Source organism: Salmo salar, chromosome 20 (genome assembly GCF_965601325.2).
Source record: "Salmo salar chromosome 20, fSalSal1, whole genome shotgun sequence".
Classification (NCBI taxonomy): domain Eukaryota; kingdom Metazoa; phylum Chordata; class Actinopteri; order Salmoniformes; family Salmonidae; genus Salmo; species Salmo salar.
This window is the reverse complement of record NC_138310.1, coordinates 19,174,566-19,193,325: the sequence shown is the minus strand read 5'-3', so window position 1 is coordinate 19,193,325 and position 18,760 is coordinate 19,174,566. Positions and strand designations below refer to the sequence as shown.

The 18,760-nt window shown below is 42.0% G+C and overlaps 1 protein-coding gene across 1 annotated transcript; it reads left to right on the top strand.

Moving 5' to 3' along the window:
* Window positions 1-1,406: 1,406 nt before the first annotated feature.
* Window positions 1,407-11,275, top strand: c8h22orf15 (chromosome 8 C22orf15 homolog). Its single transcript, XM_014160424.3, has 3 exons — window positions 1,407-1,561; window positions 10,471-10,545; window positions 10,859-11,275. Exons 1-3 carry the CDS (start codon window positions 1,426-1,428, stop codon window positions 11,020-11,022), a joined length of 375 nt encoding a protein of 124 aa, XP_014015899.2. The 5' UTR covers window positions 1,407-1,425; the 3' UTR covers window positions 11,023-11,275.
* Window positions 11,276-18,760: the final 7,485 nt, after the last annotated feature.

Here is an 18,760-nt window from a genome sequence, read left to right as displayed (position 1 = left end):
TCATTATAATTCACCAGATAGTAGAGTAGCATTGCCTCTATGGGTAATGATCAGTCTAATCCCAGTTAGTGGTCGGCTGACAATAAACCCGCTAAGTCATCCCCCACAGTATCTAAGTCAGACCTCAGTGTTCAACAAGTAGCAGTAAAAGCTAGAGGACTTGTGTGTCTGTGTATCGACTCCATGGAAACAAACAAGAACACTTCCCTCACATAAAAGGTTCTGTCTTTCTCTTCTATTGAAAGGAGAGGAGAAACGGGGGGGGGGGGGAGTCAGATGGGTTATCAACCAGCGGGAATGTGCTTTCGATGTGTGTATAAGACAAACATTTTTGCTGGCTCTGCAACAGTTCAAAACGGTTTACAGGTCTAGCTTTAAAATGCCAAATGGATAACGTATCCTGTCAACTGTTGGTTTGCTCAGAGCAACTGCAGAAGCCATTCACAATGACCTCCTCAGTGCAGAAGCTTAGTCACTAAGTATGACAGTAGTCAACAACATAGATGTTTTGGGGGGACTATTGTGGCACTGTGTGCTAAGCCCAAACTCATCACTCCTTTGGCTCTATGGAAGAGGCGAGTGCTTCAGCTACTTGTAGCAACATTATGGGAGGTGGCTTTAGAGGTCTGGTCTGAAGCGTTTTGTGTAGAGAGAAGGTGAAATGTTTGTCACCGTGCAGTTTGGAGGTAAGTGAAAGACAGTGCTATATCATCATCATCATGATGGAGTATAATTTCATCATCTCTATGGAGGCCAACAGCTGACCTCTAATGAAACCGTCGGAGACCTATGGAGATATAAACAGATCATTTGAGAATAACACATTTAAACATTAGATGTACTTTTGTGATGTACGATGTCATATGAATGTAATATAATGTTATAGGAAATGTACAAACATACTTCTCTTTTCTTACTTTGAAAGAGGGCCAAACCGAACTGTTTAACCTGAACTGCAGGGTGATAGACTTCATCCACAATTTGAAGGAGAGATGTTATCTGGATTCTCAAGGTGCAGTTCCGTACTTCTCCCACAGAGCAGAATCATTTACAGTTGAACTTCAGATATGTTGTATTAGATGTTTTATTCAACCTCAGAAGCACCTGATAGTATTGTTTGTATTTGTATTTATTAGGGATCCCCATCAAGCTACTCTTCCTGGGGTCCGAACACATAAAGAATTACACATAAAACAAAATATTTTAAAAATTATTTAAAAAAGATAAGAGTCTGAAAGCATGATACAAATACTATTGGATATATATTATATAGTACATTTCCGTGTGAGGTTGTATGCACATGGTATCTCTGTCAATGATTGGAAATGATAGAAACAGCCTGCCAGATTGTTTCCTGACTGAGTAAATACCAATAAGTGAAAATGTAATAGACTGAGAGAGCCCAGTGTAAATGTCACATTACAGATGTACTCTACAGACTGCGTGGACCTGATGGACAGGACAGGGGAGCTGGTGAACCTGAGTGAAAAGGAGAAGAGCATGGAGCAGGCCAGCAGTATGATGAAGGAGAGGCACAGCTATGTTCTCATACGCATCTGCAGTGAGTCTCTCCAAATATAATAAAGGCTCTAGGCTGTGTATGTCTAAAGAAAGAGTGGTTTCTCACATTGCCTGCTCTACACACAATTACCAGGCCTACTAATATGTTATAGATAGGTTGATAAGGCCAGGCACCACAGGCAAAAATTGTGATTTTGCTTCCATCTGTACATTTTCAGATTTTGGGACATTTTGCAATTACAAATAAATCGGCAATAATGAATAGAAATACTTGATTTGTATAATTTTATCTCAACTCCGTCAATTACACCTGCCATAAATGTCATTCTCGTTAGCATTTTTCACGTAGAACTTCTACCTCTAATTTTAAAACTTTCCATGTTGAATCATATATCATGCAAAAGATTGTTTTCCGGTGTTGTGCCGAAAAGCTCCCCCCTGCCAGAATCCTCCCCCTCTTCGCGTGAACGCACACGCACTCAATTCTTCATTGCTGCGACTTGCTTCTGTATTTGGTTCTGTATTTATTTTCTTAGTCAACCGCGTGTTCTGTTTCGCTGTGTTCTTGAACATAGCACTATTTCTTTGTGTTCTTGAACATAGCCCTGTCTTTCATTTTTGTTCATTGATTTCACCTGTGTTAGTTACTCACCTGGTCTCATCAGCTCCTTATTTAGTTCAGCTCATTCTCTTTGTGCCTTCGTGAGGTATTGTTCGTTTTGACTCTACTAAGCCTTTTCCTAGCTCGTTTGTGAGAACCAGTTATAGCCTTCAGTCCTAGTTTTGATTCACCTGCCTGTTAGCCTACCTGTGTATGACCATTGCCTGCCTGTGACCACGATTCCTGCCTTCCGCGAAGGCGAAATAAACACCCGCCGCGCTCTGCGCGTGAATCTACTTTATCCCTGAGTATTCATTACAGCTTGAACGCGCACGCACTCAATTCTTCATTGCTGCGACTTGCTTGCTAGTTGAGATTTCTGATCACGTTCGGCCGCGTTTCATTTCATTTTTTATGTCGGTTTGATAGAGGGGGAAGCACTAGTAATGTCTGCAGTTTTCGGTTTGGCTATTTGTTTCAAGTTTATTAGTATATAAATAAATCTCTTTGCCAAAATTCGTCATCTCTCCCATGTCCTATTTAGCTAGCTTGCTGTAGCTAGCTAATTTGTCCTGGGATATAAACATTGAGTTGTTATTTTACCAGAAATGCACAAGGTCCTCTACTCCGACAATTAATCCACACATAAAACAGCCAACCAAATCGTTTCTAGTCATCTCTCCACCTTCCAGGCTTTTTCATCTTTGAATTTATATGGTGATCACATCTAAGCTTTCATAGTATTACCACGACAATCGGCAAAACAGTTCGTCTTTCAATCACCCACGTGGGTATAACCAATGAGGAGATGGCACGTGGGTACCCGCTTCTATAAACCAATGAGGAGATGGGATAGGCAGGACATTCAGCGCGATCTGCATCAGAAATAGAAAATAGTTCTATTTTATCCCTTGGCAACGGAGACGCTCATTGGCGCGCGCGAGCAGTGTGGGTGCAATAATTGAATAACATGGATTTCTACATTTATTTTGTGATGCTCGCGCACACGACGTGTCCGGTCTGGTCAGCATGTTATTCGACTAGTAGTTGTTCTGAAATGTTTACTGCTTGCCTACATTTTACTACCTCCTCTATGTTGAATATACATACACATACATGAATTATTAATTTTGGTTGCCTATCCTGACATGAAGTTCGTTCTATAGAAAGTATTTGACTCTAGCCACAAAATTAAGGAAATTAGAAGGGGGGGTCGGCATGGCTATTGTCTTGCCTGCCGAAATTCTCCCCTTCTGTCTTGGGACTGCAAGGCCTGGCACACTTCAGAATCATTTTGGTAGCTCATGTTGACAACATTCCTTGTTCCCTGTTTGCTCAGAAAAATACTTGTAAAGATTTATAGACTACTTGACATTATGTTTTGCTAGATGTCCCGAGCCAACTGTGCCACTTCTGTGGGGACGTGGACAATAATGCTTGTTCACTTCTAAAGGCCCATTTTAGGAGTACGAATTTGTATATGCAGTAATATTTCTTGAGGTAGTGTCATCCCCTTTGTCTGATAATGAAATCATTGTAATTCAAGAAAATGTATTTAATGTTTTAAATATATTACAATTTTTCATCATACATTTTAGATTGATTGTGACCGCTGCCCAAGATGGTTCCACCAGTCCTGTATGAAAACCATCCCATCATTGGAGGATAATGTCCGCGCTGCCTGTCAGGACTAGGTTAGGCTTGAGTTCCAGGCGACGGTATCACCTGGAAAACTTTCCATAAAAAGTGGACTAAATGCTCAGTCGAGCTGTTGCAGCTTTCCAGTATTTGTTTGTTATTTGTCTTTTATATTTTATTTATTGTCATTTTATATCTTATTATGATCGAAATTTGTATTTCTTATTTAATTTTTGTTAACAAACTTAACTTTCTGTGATGTTATTGTCTGATAATATTTGTGTATTATTATTTTCTTAAACATTACAAATGTTTGTAACATAAACATTTATGTTTCTTTATACTCTAATTTTGCTTTCTGTGGCACAAACTACTGGTCAACATGAGCTACCAAAATGATTCTGAAGTGTGCCAGACCTTGTAGTCCCAAGATAGAAGGGGCTAGAATTTCTGCAGGCAAGAAAATGGCTTTGCTGAACCCCCCCCCCCGGGCTAACGATGTAAGAAATAATACATAAAAAAAAAGAAAATACTGCAAAGTTTCCTAAGAGCTAGAAGCGAGGCAGCCCTCTCTGTCGGCTACCTGTATATCATAGGATGTCAAAAAATCCAAGATGGCGTAGCAGTCATACGTCTTTGTCTTGTCCCGTGTATATCTTTTTTTTCTTCGTATATATTTCGTATATATTTTTCATATTTTTAACCTCAATTTCAACATACTCTCCTGCAACCCGCCTCACCCAATGTGGTATGGATCTGCTATTTTCTATTCTTTAGAACCGAAACACCCAACAGAAGCTTGCCAGCTAACTAGCTACTAGCTAGTAGTCAGTTAGCCACTGCTAGCGGTCATCAGCTAACCTCAGCCCGGACAACTCCTGCCAGTCTGCACAGCGCGATTCAACCCAGAGCATATCGGACTGCTCTTTCTCTACCACATCTCCACATCTCCGGATTCCTACCGCAAGCTCTGAACCTTTTCACCTGGATCATCGCAGCTAGCTAGCTGCTATCTGAGTGGCTACTCCTGGCTAACGTCTCTGTCCCGAAGCAATCACCAGTTAGCCTGGAGCTAGCCTCGTGCTAGACCCATCTCCCGGCTAGCTGAAGAGGTCCATCAGCCAATTTCTTGGGCTACAATACCTATTTTGGCAATTGGCCTGGACCTCTTTTACTGCCAACACGGAGCCTCGCCGTTGCATCACAACTGGTCTACCGACGTAAAACCGCCCGAGGAGGTTTCAACAGGCTCCTCTGTCGTGACGTCCCCTGAAGGCCCATCTGCTAGCCTGCTAGCGGCGGCCCGCTAGCTGTCTAGAGCTTATCTGACTGTTTTTTTTTCTCTACCACATCTCCACATCTCCGGATTCCTACCGCAAGCTCTGAAACTTTACACAGGATCATCGCCGCCATCTAGCTGCTATCCGAGTGGCAACTCCTGGCTAACGTCTCTGTCCCAAAGCAAGCACCAGTTAGCCTGGAGCTAGCCCCGAGCTAGGCACACCTCCTGGCTAGCTGAAGAGGTCCATCAGCCAATTTCTTGGGCTACAATACCTATTTTGCCAATTGGCCTGGACCCTTTTACTGCCTACACGGAGCCCTGCCGATCCATCACGACTGGTCTGCCGACGTAACCGTCCGAGGGGCTACAACAGACTCTTCCGTCACGACGTCCCCTAAGGCCCTTCTGCTAGCCCCGGCCTGCTAGCTGTCTGAATCGCCGTGTCTCCAGCTCGCCTAGCTACTCACTGGACCATATGATCACATGCCCACGCATGCCTCTCCCTAATGTCAATATGCCTTGTCCATTGCTGTTTTGGTTAGTGATTAATGTCTTATTTCACTGTAGAGCCTCCAGCCCTGCTCAACATGCCTCAGCTAGCCCTTTTGTTCCACCTCCCACACATGCGGTGACAACACCTGGTTGAAATGGTGTCTCGAGAGACAAAACCTCTCTCATCGTCACTCAATGCCTAGGTTTACCTCCACTGTATTCACATCCTACCATACCCTTATTTGTACATTATGCCTTGAATCTATTCTTCCTCACCAAGAAACCTGCTCCTTTTACTCTCTGTTCCGAACGCACTAGACGACGAGTTCTTATAGCCTTTAGCCATACCCTTATCCTACTCCTCCTCTGTTCCTCTGGTGATGTAAAGATTAATCCAAGCCCTGCAGCGCCTAGCTCCACTCCCATTCCCCAGGCGCTGTCATTTGTTGACTTCTGTAACCGTAAAAGCCTTGGTTTCATGCATGTTAACATTAGAAGCCTCCCTAAGTTTGAAATTTCCATCCCTAACTATACATTTTTCCGACAAGATAAAACTCCCAAAGGGGGCGGAGTTAGCCTGCAGAGTTCTGTTTTACCATCCAGGTCTGTGCCCAAACAATTTGAGCTTCTACTTTTAAAAATCCACCTTTCCAGAAACAAGTCTCTCACCATTGCCGCTTGTTATAGACCACCTTCAGACCCCAGCTGTGCCCTGGACACCATATGTGAATTGATTGCCCCCATCTATCTTCAGAACTCGTACTGTTAGGTGACCTAAACTGGGACATGCTTAACACCCCGGCCTTCCTACAATCTAAGCTAGATGCCCTCAATCTCACACAAATGATAAATTAACCTATCAGCTACAACCCCAAATCCGTAAACACGGGCACCCTCATAGATATCATCCTGACCAACCTGCCCTATAAATACACCTCTGCTGTCTTCAACCAGGATCTCAGCAATCACTGCCTCATTGCCTGAGTTCGTAATGGGTCTGCGGTCAAACGACCACCCCTCATCACTGTCAAACACTCCTTAAAACACTTCAGCGAGCAGGCCTTTCCAATCGACCTCGCCCGGGTGTCCTGGAAGGATATTGACCTCATTCCGTCAGTAGAGGATGCCTGGTTATTCTTTAAAAGTTCTTTCCTCACCATCTTAAATAAGCATGCCCCTTTAAAAAAATGTAGAACCAGGAACAGATATAGCCCTTGGTTCACTCCAGACCTGACTGCCCTTGACCAGCACAAAAACATCCTGTGGCGTACTGCATTAGCATCGAATAGCCCCTGCGATATGCAACTTTTCAGGGAAGTTAGGAACCAATATACACAGGCAGTTAGGAAAGCAAAGGCTAGCTTTTTCAAACAGAAATTTGCATCCTGTAGCAAACTCCAAAAAGTTCTGGGACACTGTAAAGTCCATGGAGAATAAGAGCACCTCCTCCCAGCTGCCCATGGCACTGAGGCTAGGAAACACTGTAACCACCGATAAATCCACGATAATTGAGAATTTCAATAAGCATTTTTCTACGGCTGGCCATGCTTTCCACCTGGCTACCCCTACCCCGGTCAACAGCCCTGCACCCCTCACTGCAACTTGCCCAAGCCTCCCCCATTTCTCCTTCACTCAAATCCAGACAGCTGATGTTCTGAAAAATCTGGACCCCTACAAATCAGCAGGGATAGACAATCTTAAAATTATCCGCCGCAATTGTTGCAACCCTGTTCAACAATTGTTATCCGCCTGTTCAACCTCTCTTTTGTATCGTCTGAGATCCCCAAATATTGGAAAGCTGCCACGGTCATCCCCCTCTTCAAAGGGGGAGACACTCTAGACCCAAACTGTTACAGACCTATATCTATCCTACCCTGCCTTTCTAAGGTCTTCGAAAGCCAAGTTAACAAACAGATCACCGACCATTTTGAATCCCACTGTACCTTCTCCGCTATGCAATCTGGTTTCCGAGCTGGTCATGGGTGCACCTCAGCCACACTCAAGGTCCTAAATGATATCATAACCGCCATCGATAAAAGACAATACTGTGCAGCCGTATTCATCGACCTGGCCAAGGCTTTCGACTCTGTCAATCACCACATACTTATTGGCAGACTCAACAGCCTTGGTTTCTCAAATGACTGCCCCGCCTGGTTCACCAACTACTTCTCAGATAGAGTTCAGTGTGTCAAATTGGAGGGCCTGTTGTCCGGACCTCTGGCAGTCTCCATGGGGATGCCACAGGGTTCAATTCTCGGGCCGATTCTTTTCTCTGTACACATCAATGATGTCGCTCTTGCTGCTGGTGATTCTCTGATCCACCTCTACGCAGACGACACCATTCGGTATACTTCTGGCCCTTCTTTGGACACTGTGTTAACTAACCTCCAGACGAGCTACAACGCCATACAACTCCTGCCCGCCCGTCCAGCATCACTACTCTGAACGGTTCTGACTTAGAATATGTGGACATCTACAAATACCTAGGTGTCTGGTTAGACTGTAAACTCTCCTTCCAGACTCACATTAAGCATCTCCAATCCAAAATTAAATCTAGAATCGGCTTCCTATTTCGCAACAAAGGATCCTTCACTCATGCTGCCAAACATACCCTCGTAAAACTGACTATCCTACCGATCCTTGACTGCGGCGATGTCATTTACAAAATAGCCTCCAACACTCAGCAAATTGGATGCAGTCTATCACAGTGCCATCCGTTTTGTCACCAAAGCCCCATATACTACCCACCACTGCGACCTGTATGCTCTTGTTGGCTGGCCCTCGCTTCATATTCGTCGCCAAACCCACTGGCTCCAGGTCATCTATAAGTCTTTGCTAGGTAAAGCCCCGCCTTATCTCAGCTCACTGGTCACCATAGCAGCACCCACCCGTAGCACGCGCTCCAGCAGGTATATTTCACTGGTCACCCCCAAAGCCAATTCCTCCTTTGGCCGCCTTTCCTTCCAGTTCTCTGCTGCCAGTGACTGGAACGAATTGCAAAAATCACTGAAGCTGGAGACTCATATGTCCCTCGCTAACTTTAAGCATCAGCTGTCAGAGCAGCTTACAGATCATTGCACCTGTACATAGCCCATCCAACTACCTCATCCCCATATTGTTATTTATTTATTGTGCTCCTTTGCACCTCAGTATCTCTACTTGCACATTCATATTCTGCACATCTATCACTCCAGTGTTTAATTGCTATATTGTAATTACTTCGCCACTACAGCCTATTTATTGCCTTACCTCCCTAATCTTACCTCATTTGCACACACTGTATATAGACTTTTCTATTGTGTTATTGACTGTACATTTGTTTATTCCATGTGTAACTCTGTGTTGTTTGTGTCGCACTGCTTTGCTTTATCTTGGCCAGGTCGCAGTTTTAAATGAGAACTTGTGCTCAATCTGGCCTACCTGATTAATTAAAAAAAATAATAACCTCCTCAAAAGAATATAGCATGGAGGAACCCAGAATGTAAATGACTGTCTGAATTCTGTAATATGGTCGCAGTGCCCCAAAACTGTCTTCATGGGCAAAAGCTGCATTGACGCAACAGCCAGTATGGCAGTAGTAACGTTCAATGAGGGAACCACTGCTATATCAAATCTGATGGACAAATTGTGGCTTGACAGCCCTTTGGTGACACTGGAGCAATCAGAGAGGAGTTGTGAGAGCTGATGCTGCTTCAATGGAGTGTGTCAAGCGTAGGCGCAGGTCCCATGACACAGTCAAGAGAGTAAAGCGGCACCAGCAACAACTCAGAGGACCTTACATATGGGGCAGGCATAGCTGATTAATGTTCTGCATATTTCAACAGCCATAAAATATTATTGTATGTGACAAATTGGGCAAAGTGACATGAGAATTTGCCAAAAAGTGCATATTTGCCCATCAGACCAGTATTTAAAGCATATGCTCTATTCCTTGAAATAAATGTATTAAACGTGCTAATATATTAGTAAAAGGTATATCTCATGTTTATTTGTCAGTTTAGAAGTGATATATGAATAAGAGTTTAATTAATGTGACATGAATGGTAATATTTATGGAAAGTACATTTTAATTGCATTAGCCTATCTTTATCGGGCATTTTCTCAAAATGACATGTTCCCTGTGCGCAAATTCATTTTTCTCAGTCTTCAAACGACGTACATTCACATTATTCCACACACAGGTTCTTAGGTCTTCTTTTTTTTCTTCATCTTTATTTAACTAGGCAAGTCAGTTAACAAATTCTTATTTTATAATGATGCCATACCCCGGTCAAACCCTCCACTAACTGGGCCAATTGTGCCCTGCCCAATCACAGCTGGTTGTGATACAGCCCGGGATCGAACCAGGGTCTGTAGTGACACCTCTAGCACTGAGATGCAGTGCCGTAGACCTGCTGTGCCACTCGGGTAGCCTTTTAGTCAGACTTTTACTGAGGCCTTTATTATACATCTTGTGTTGTTTTGATTTAAGTGTCATTTTATGTGTAAATATATGCAAAAGTCATACATGTGAATAGTGTTTTTTAAATAATTCCACGAAATGACAATATTTTTATAAAATGATCAGTAAAAGTCTGACTATTGAGTGTCATATCCAATTTGTAAGTCGCTCTGGATAAGAGCGTCTGCTAAATGACTAAATGTAAATGTAAATATCATAATAAAACCTCAAAAAATTATTATACTTTAAAGCAATGTGTTTAAAAACAGATTCTTGGAATATGCAAATTAGCGCATATTGTAATAAAATAATATATTGTATTTATGTATACTTTCAACTGGTAAAGGTTCAGTCTGATGAGAGTAAAGGAAGAAAAAAATCCCTATTAGCCTGTGGTGCCTGGCCTTAACATGGCTGAAGTTAATGTTATTATTACTAAAGTTACTTTACAGTAATGAAACTGGTTAGCTTTAATTCACTTCATATTGCCCCCAGGAGGTGATGGGACTGAAGGGCAGAAGTATGTGCCACTCCTAAATGACCTTAGCAAGAGCAGTCCCGAGTTAGCAGGTAATGAAAAAAACATCCACAGCACTGAGGCAAATGTGCCCGACTGAAACCACTGCATGGCTTTATTAAGTTGTGGCACCGAGCATGATCTAAAGTAATTCTTTGTCGCCTCCTAATGGGACAATACCTGTAACGGGACTTTCTTGCCTAGTTACTGTACATGTTCAGTACACTAGCCTTAAGCAAACCCACATCAAGCCTGATTTAAGACTGTATGATAAGGATGGTTAATATGTGGTGGTTAATATGTATCTTAATATGTATTAACTGTCTATACTTGTGTATGTTACTTTTGTGAATGTTTCTACCTCAGAGGTCCTAAAGAAGCTGTCCAACCCCTGTAAGGAGCAGGACAAAAAGGGTGGTCCCTCAAGGAAAGGCTCTGTCAACCAGATCCGGCGCAAGCCCACTGCTGGAAACAAGAAGAGCCATCCTGGAAGACTTAAAGATATGAAGAAAGGAGAGGAGGAAGGCTGAAAAAGATGGTGATGGACATGCATGTGTAGAAAGCTGTGGACCACAAACATGTAATTGTGTTGGTGCTGTGGTTCTCTTCACTCCAATTATTTTTTACTTAGGTAAATTTAGGTTGATAAATTAACATTCCCACATATCCCTGGTAAAAGTAAGAATGGCATTTGAATGTAGCTTGTCACCTGTGTGTACTAAAAGCTGGTATTGGCCCAGAAATGTTTTTACTAATCTAGGATTATTTGGCTAAATTAACACAGGCAGCCCAATTATATGTAAAAGAGCTGATCTTATTGGTCAAAAGATCAATTAATGGAAAATATCAGAATTGGACTGCCTGTGTAAACTGCAGCCTAATGTGAGAATGAGACTATATGGACCATTGGACTTAAAGGCATATAAATGTAGCCTGAGGCTACTTATCCATGTATTCATAACAATTAATAATGTTTAAATTAAATTATTAGTTGACCAACTAATAAAGGTAGCCTATATATGTACTGAACAACAATATAAATGTTAGTCCCATATTTCATGAGTTGAAATAAAAGATCCCAGAAATGTTCCATATGCACAAAACGCTTATTACCTGAAAGGCGTGGCATATCAAGAAGCTGATTAAACAGTGTGATCATTACACAGGTGCACCTTGTGCTGGGGACAATAAAAGACCACTAAAATGTACAGTTTTGTCACACGTCACAATGCAACAGATGTCTAAAGTTTTGAAGGAGAGTGCAATTGGCATGCTGACTACAGGAATGCCCACCAGAGCTGTTGCCAGATAATTTAATGTTCATATCTGTACCATAAGCCACCAATTTAGAGAATTTAGCAGTATGAACAAGCCAGCCTCACAACCGCAGACCACGTGTATGGCGTTGTGTGGGCAAGCGGTTTACTGATGTCAATGTTGTGAACAGAGTGCCCCATGGTGGCGGTGGGGTTATGGTATGGGCAGGCATAAGCTACAGACAACGAACACAATTGCATTTTATCTATGGCAGTTTGAATGCATAGAGAGATACCATGGCGAGTCCATTGTCGTAACATTCATCCGCTGCCATCACCTCATGTTTCAGCATGATAATGCACGGCCCCATGTTGCTAGGATCTGTACACAATTCCTGGAATCTGAAAATGTCCCAGTTCTTCCATGGCCTGCATACTCACCAGACATGTGGTCTGTGGTTGTGAGTATGTTTGGGATGCTCTGTGTTGACGTTAAGACAGCGTGTTCCAGTCCCCTCCAATATCTAGGTCAAAAAGGCTCAACTTCTACCCCCAAGCCATGACTGCTGAACAATTAATCAAATCTCCACCTAGACTATTTGCATTGACCCCCCTTTTACACTGCTGCTACTCGCTGTTTATTATCTATGCATAGTCACTTTACCCTACCTACATGTACAAATTACCTCGACTGACCTGTACTCCCGCACATTGACTCCGTACCTTTGTTTAGTAAATCTTTTCAGGGCTTGTAAGTAAGCATTTCACGGTAAGTTCTACACGTGTTGTATTCGGCGCATGTGTCCAATACAATTTGATTTGATATTCAGCAACTTCGCACAGGCATTGAAGAGGAGTAGGTTAACAGACCACAATCAACTTGATCGACTCTACGTGAAATAGATGTGTCGCGCTGCATGAAGCAAATGGTGGTCACCAGATACTGACTGGTTTTCTGATCCTCTCTGGCCTTACATAAACTGTCATTCAATAAAATCTTTGACATTTTTCATGTTGTGTTTATATTTTTGTTCAGTACATTTGTAGATACAGTAGACATACCCTAGTCCGATACTACACCTGAGACCTGTCAAAAGCATACTTCCTGTAGTGCTGAGTGTTGGGTTTTATTTCACTTATTAGATGTGATGCATTACCTTTTACAGTAGATGTAGGCCTAAGTGTGAACGGACTGTAATGCACTAAGAGGTTTATATTGTATTAACATAGATTGAGCGACATATAATAGACATGACTAACTGGAGGGTTGCTGGCTAGTAGGAGTGTAGGCTGAGTAGACTCTTGACACACACACACAATGCCTGGTTGTGGGGCCGCTCAAGGACAGGTGTACGGGAGGGGCTGGTAGAATGGAAGCAGAAACTGTCCTAACTGTAGCATAAAAACAGGCACTGTCCTTGGGTGTCTGACTCTCGGGTACACACACGAAGATAAGCTAGAAGACAGCTATGCTTGGCAACAAAGATGCGTCTAGAGGCTGGGACCAGCCTGCACGCCAACGATAGGATGAGTAAGTTTAAACCACGCTAATCCTCCCTCTGACAGGCCAGCAGTGAGCAGGAACTATCTCTGTCAAAGTATTTAATGAAGAACTTATGATGTCATTTTCAGTTCTCTGTTTGCCCTGCGAGGTGTTACAGTGAACCCGTATATACGAAGATTGCATTTACCATTTATTCTGCTTGACTAATTCTATTAATAAACAGCTGAAAATATATTCAGTAGCCTAGTGTTAAATGTTGTTCTGATACCAGAATTGAATTGACGCAGCCTTAACAATTGGTGACCCCAACGTGATTCTGGTAGAAGGACTTCGCTGGAACTTGTCCGGCCGATTGGCCATCGCTGTCGTCGGACGGTGTGTTTCACAAATCCTGACCGGTCAAACAAAAGGTAAGCAGACACCTATTGTGAATAACTAAAGTTCTGCATATTGGCATTATCCAAATATATTTTGTGAAGCACCTGTTTGATGTAAGTGATTAAATTGTGGAACGTCCACCTGTTATATTAATAATTTGATTTTGAAACAATTTTGAGAGTTGTGGTGTGATAAATGCAATCTTGAAACCGATCGATCGTTGATGATATAACAAGTGAATGTAATGTACTAGGTATTGAAGTACCAAGTGTGTATGTGGTTAGTCGGCGTACTTAACCGGAATGAGTGTGGGTGGATGTAGGTATAACAGCGATTGTAATGTACTAGGTATTGAAGTACCAAGTGTGTATCTGGTTAGTCGGCGTACTTAACTGGAATGAGTGTGGATGGATTTTGGCTATAACAGCAATTGTAATGTACTAGGTATTGAAGTACCAAGTGTGTATGTGGTTAGTCGGCGTACTTAACCGGAATGAGTGTGGATGGATCTGAGTATAACAGCGATTGTAATGTACTAGGTATTGAAGTACCAAGTTTGAGTGTGGCTGTCAAGTCTGGGACTGGTAGCAAGACTGAATGAAGATTGGGAGGTCAACCTAATCGTATGACTGAAGTACATTAGATACTAGTCGGCGTACTGTATCAAGTGTGAATGATCTACGGATAAAGGGGTTATACTGAGTAAACCACTGAATGACTGAAGTACATTGGGTATTAAGTCGGCGTACTAATACCAAGTTTGAGTGACCTGCGGGTAAATAAGAGGTCGGGGACGGTCGACCTGAGTTATATCATCTAGCGCTGGGGAAATAAATAACGTTAGGAACGTACGTTAGAGACGTAAATTGACATTGATAGTTAGGTTACCATAGACTGAAATTGAAAGGGATGTAAATTAACATTGATAGTTAGGTTACCATAGACTGAAATTGAATATGACCAACCAGGAGACCGAGAGGGTGCTGAAAGCACTGAAGTTAATACTAGAGATTAATGGGGGTAGAGACGGGAAAGAGTGGAAAAGGAGGGGGGGAAATTATACAGGGAATGGATAAGAGAAGGTAGTATTAATGGACCCAACGGACTCCCAGTCGACGGGGAACCCGGTAGAATATTGGAAACGCTAAAACGAAAAACAGACAAAACCTGTTCCGAGTGGAAGCAGGAGGGGGAAGCGCGTAAAGGAGGTGCAGGAATTAACAGGAGATGAGCGATATAAATATTTATTTCGGTCCAAGGTGGAGAAGGAAGTATGAATTTGATGGAAGTTTGGATGGGTTAAAGTTGGGACTAATGGTAAGAAAGATGCATAAGGTATGTGGAGACAAGACAAGGAAAAAGTAAGTTAAGAAGGCAAAAAGGCAAGTGTAGAGAAAGAGAGAGAGAAAGTTTGAAGAAGGATATCAGCAGAAAAAAATAAATAATAATTATGTGCGTGTGAGATAGGTTTACTGACCAGTTAAAGGTAACTCGTATGTGTGTGAGACCTAATAACTTATCAAAAGTCACAATAGTAATTATTCCTAAATTCTGAAAAGGAAAGAGAGAGAGGCAGAGTCAACGGTCGCAGGAGAAAGGCTTAGACAGGTGGAGTTAATTTTATTTTACAGGGACGATGCACATTAAACACAGTTGTGTATAATGGCAGGGTATTCCTAGCAAACAGAATGGGCCTGTTTGCAGACAAACTGAAGGGGTTTTAAGGTTTTAAGCAATCTTGGGTCAAATTAGTCAAATAGTACGTTAAAATATGGGGTTTCATAGATTGGAAGTAAAATATTTTATCCAAGGGTAGTGTATGTTCAATTAAAGTACACAGAACCGTTGAGGAAGTTTAAAACAAATTATTGATGATTTGAGGAAGTACAGTGGAGTTATTATTAGGTTTTGTTTGTAGCTAACGTTTGGGTTTCTGAATCGCTGTAGTATAAGGAATGATGACCAAATGTTCGTGGTTATTTTATGGAAAAAGGAGCGCTTAGCTGTCTTTGGAAAAATACCTAGGGACAGGATATCTTAAAGGGGTATACACACATGGCATTTTGAAGTTTTGTTTTCTGAGTTTTAATTAAACACGTGAAATTCTTTTGATAGGGAATGTTCTGGGAACTTGAGATACAAAATGTGGATAAAGTTCTTAGCCTTCATTTATCTAAAGTGGTAAGAAACACGGTTCTGAAAGGGTGGTATGAGTTTTGACCCCTCTGGTGACTTTTCCTTTTGTGGTCTGATCAGCCGCAATGAAAAGCCATTTGGATGGTGAATTTAAGGTAATTTGTAATACTGACTTTAAGGAAATTTGTAGAACTGATAATTATGATGGAGTTAAAGTTCTTAGACGCAGTTGATAATTTGAACCAATGAGAAGAATGAATGATGATAAGGGTACAATAATTTTTCTTTGTGGAGTAGTTCAGATTAGTCATTTTTGATCTGATTATGTTATTTGAACTCCTATAATGATTTGTTTAGATATGCAGCAATATTGATACATGGCTTGAGCCATGTATAAACAGGGGGAGTATGGTAGGGCAGGCGATAGAACAAGTTAGGATAATTACTTAAACAAAATTTTTTTTTGTAGAATATCCATTCCAACATTTGGAAATTGACTTATTGAACTATTCCGAATTGAGGGGAAGAAGGGGTGTTTAACAAGAATAGATAAGTATAGCAAATGGGTAGAAGCGTTCCCAACTTACTTGGTGGACATGATTATGGTAGCTAAAATATTAAGTCAAGATATTATCCCTAGAGTTGGTTTACTAGGAGCCATCTTTTTAAATGATGGATGACAGTTTAGCTAATCAGGTAGAGCCTATAGAATGACAGAGTTAGAGATACCAGAACAGGTAGACATAGAAGTTGAAGAAATACCAGCAGAGCACATGAGAAGACAGTTTGTTAACCAAACCCGTATGTCCACGATTTTGTGTCCAACAGGTGAATTACAGGAGAAGGTGATTCACTCAGTGCAACCAGGAGACTGGGTGTGGATCCAGTCCCTGAGGAGAAAAGACGGGAAGCAGCCCCGTGGGGAAGGCCCATACCAGGTGCTGTTAAACCACTGCCTTTGCCATTAGAAAAGCTGAGAGAGTCACTTGGGTCCACGTTACCCACTGCAAGGAGGTATGTACACATATCCACTGCTGATCACACACAGAGTTAGGAGAAGTACCGATACCAACAGGGTCCGGGGGTTACCTCCTTAACGAAGAATTCCTATCCCGACCGTTCATCACTGTGTGTGCTCCTAGAGGTGTGAGTATGGGGTGGTACCTAGCAGAGAGAATAAGGGCAGGAGAGGGTTGGTGGTTTTTGGGAAGAGTAGAGACTCTGAGCTGCATCATAGTCTAATCTTTCTGATACATTCAGATCCACCACCTTCTGGTACTAATCATAGGATACCGTTGTCATTGAGAAGAAGTAGAAGATAAACTATATAATACACTGATGAGTGACATACAGAATAAGGAATCAAAGAAGATCAAGATGTAGAATTTAAGGTAAACATTAAACAATTTCCTGGGGAAGCAGAATTGGGGTTGGCCAGGAATTGGGGTTGGCCAGATTGAAGTACTCAGCCAACCCACCTCGGTTCACCTAAATTCCGGATGAATACCAGTGTTATAGATACAAGAATGGCACCGAGAACTTAGATGATTTTAATGGCTGAAAGTAATCGTTAATGTGACTGACTTAAGTTTGAAAGCACAGGAGAAAATGTTTAACCTCATAGCACCTATAACTGATGTAGGGTGGGCCAGTACCAGTAAAGGACGCATACGACAGAAATTACCTCAAAGGGTGGTTAGGAGCTTGCGCCCTGGGGTTATAGGTCCAACCAGTTCGAGTTAGTCATCAGAGGCCAGTTATAGGAGGCTAAAGTAGGCACAGGAGGAATTTTGACCAGGATGGGATTAGCTTTGTCTAGATGGATGCTATTGGCATCCTCAGGGAAGTTCCAGATGAATACAAAGCTATGAATCAAATATGTGAAGGCTTTAACACTACATTATTTTGGTGGGTGATAATAAATAAAAATGTGGATTGGATAAATTACATATTTTATAATCAACAGATTCATGAATGAAACCAGGGATGCAGTAAAGAGGTTCTCTGACCAATTATCCGCCAACCCCCTCATGACCTGGTAAAATAGACTGACTCTCGATATGTTATTGGCAAGGGAGGATGGTGTAGGTAGAATGATTAGGTTCATTGCTGTACGTACATTCCTGATAACACAGCTCATGTTTGGGAAATGGAAAAGTGTTGTAGGAACTGTATTATGGGCAGCTTTCACCTGTAATAATATGTTCTGAATTTATCCTGTGTACTATTTGTCTTTCCTTATGTGAAGGTTTGAAGTTCCTGGGTGGCTGGTAGTCAACCTAGTACAAGTGAGGTGTAGCCGGAAGGACTAGAGGGTTTTTTAACTAATCATCTGATCATTAAAATGGGAATTAAAAATTGTGTTGAGTGACACCCTAGGGGGTGTCAAAAGGGGGAATCTCAACATTTCCCTGACATTTTAAGAACTTATGTATTCACACCTATCAGGTGTGAAAAGAGGGATTGTTGGGTTTTACTTCACTTATTAGATGTGATGCATTACCTTTTACAGTAGATGTAGGCCTAAGTATGAACGGACTGTAATGCACTAAGAGGTTTATATTGTATTAACATAGATTGAGCGACATATAATAGACATGACTAACTGGAGGGTTGCTGGCTAGTAGGAGTGTAGGCTGAGTAGACTCTTGACACACACACACAATGCCTGGTTGTGGGGCCGCTCAAGGACAGGTGTACGGGAGGGGCTGGTAGAATGGAAGCAGAAACTGTCCTAACTGTAGCATAAAAACAGGCACTGTCCTTGGGTGTCCCGACTCTTGGGTACACACACGAAGATAAGCTAGAAGACAACTATGCTTGGCAACAAAGATGCGTCTAGAGGCTGGGACCAGCCTGCACGCCAACGATAGGATGAGTAAGTTTAAACCACGCTCATCCTCCCTCTGACAGGCCAGCAGTGAGCAGGAACTATCTCTGTCAAAGTATATAATGAAGAACTTATGATGTCATTTTCAGTTCTCTGTTTGCCCT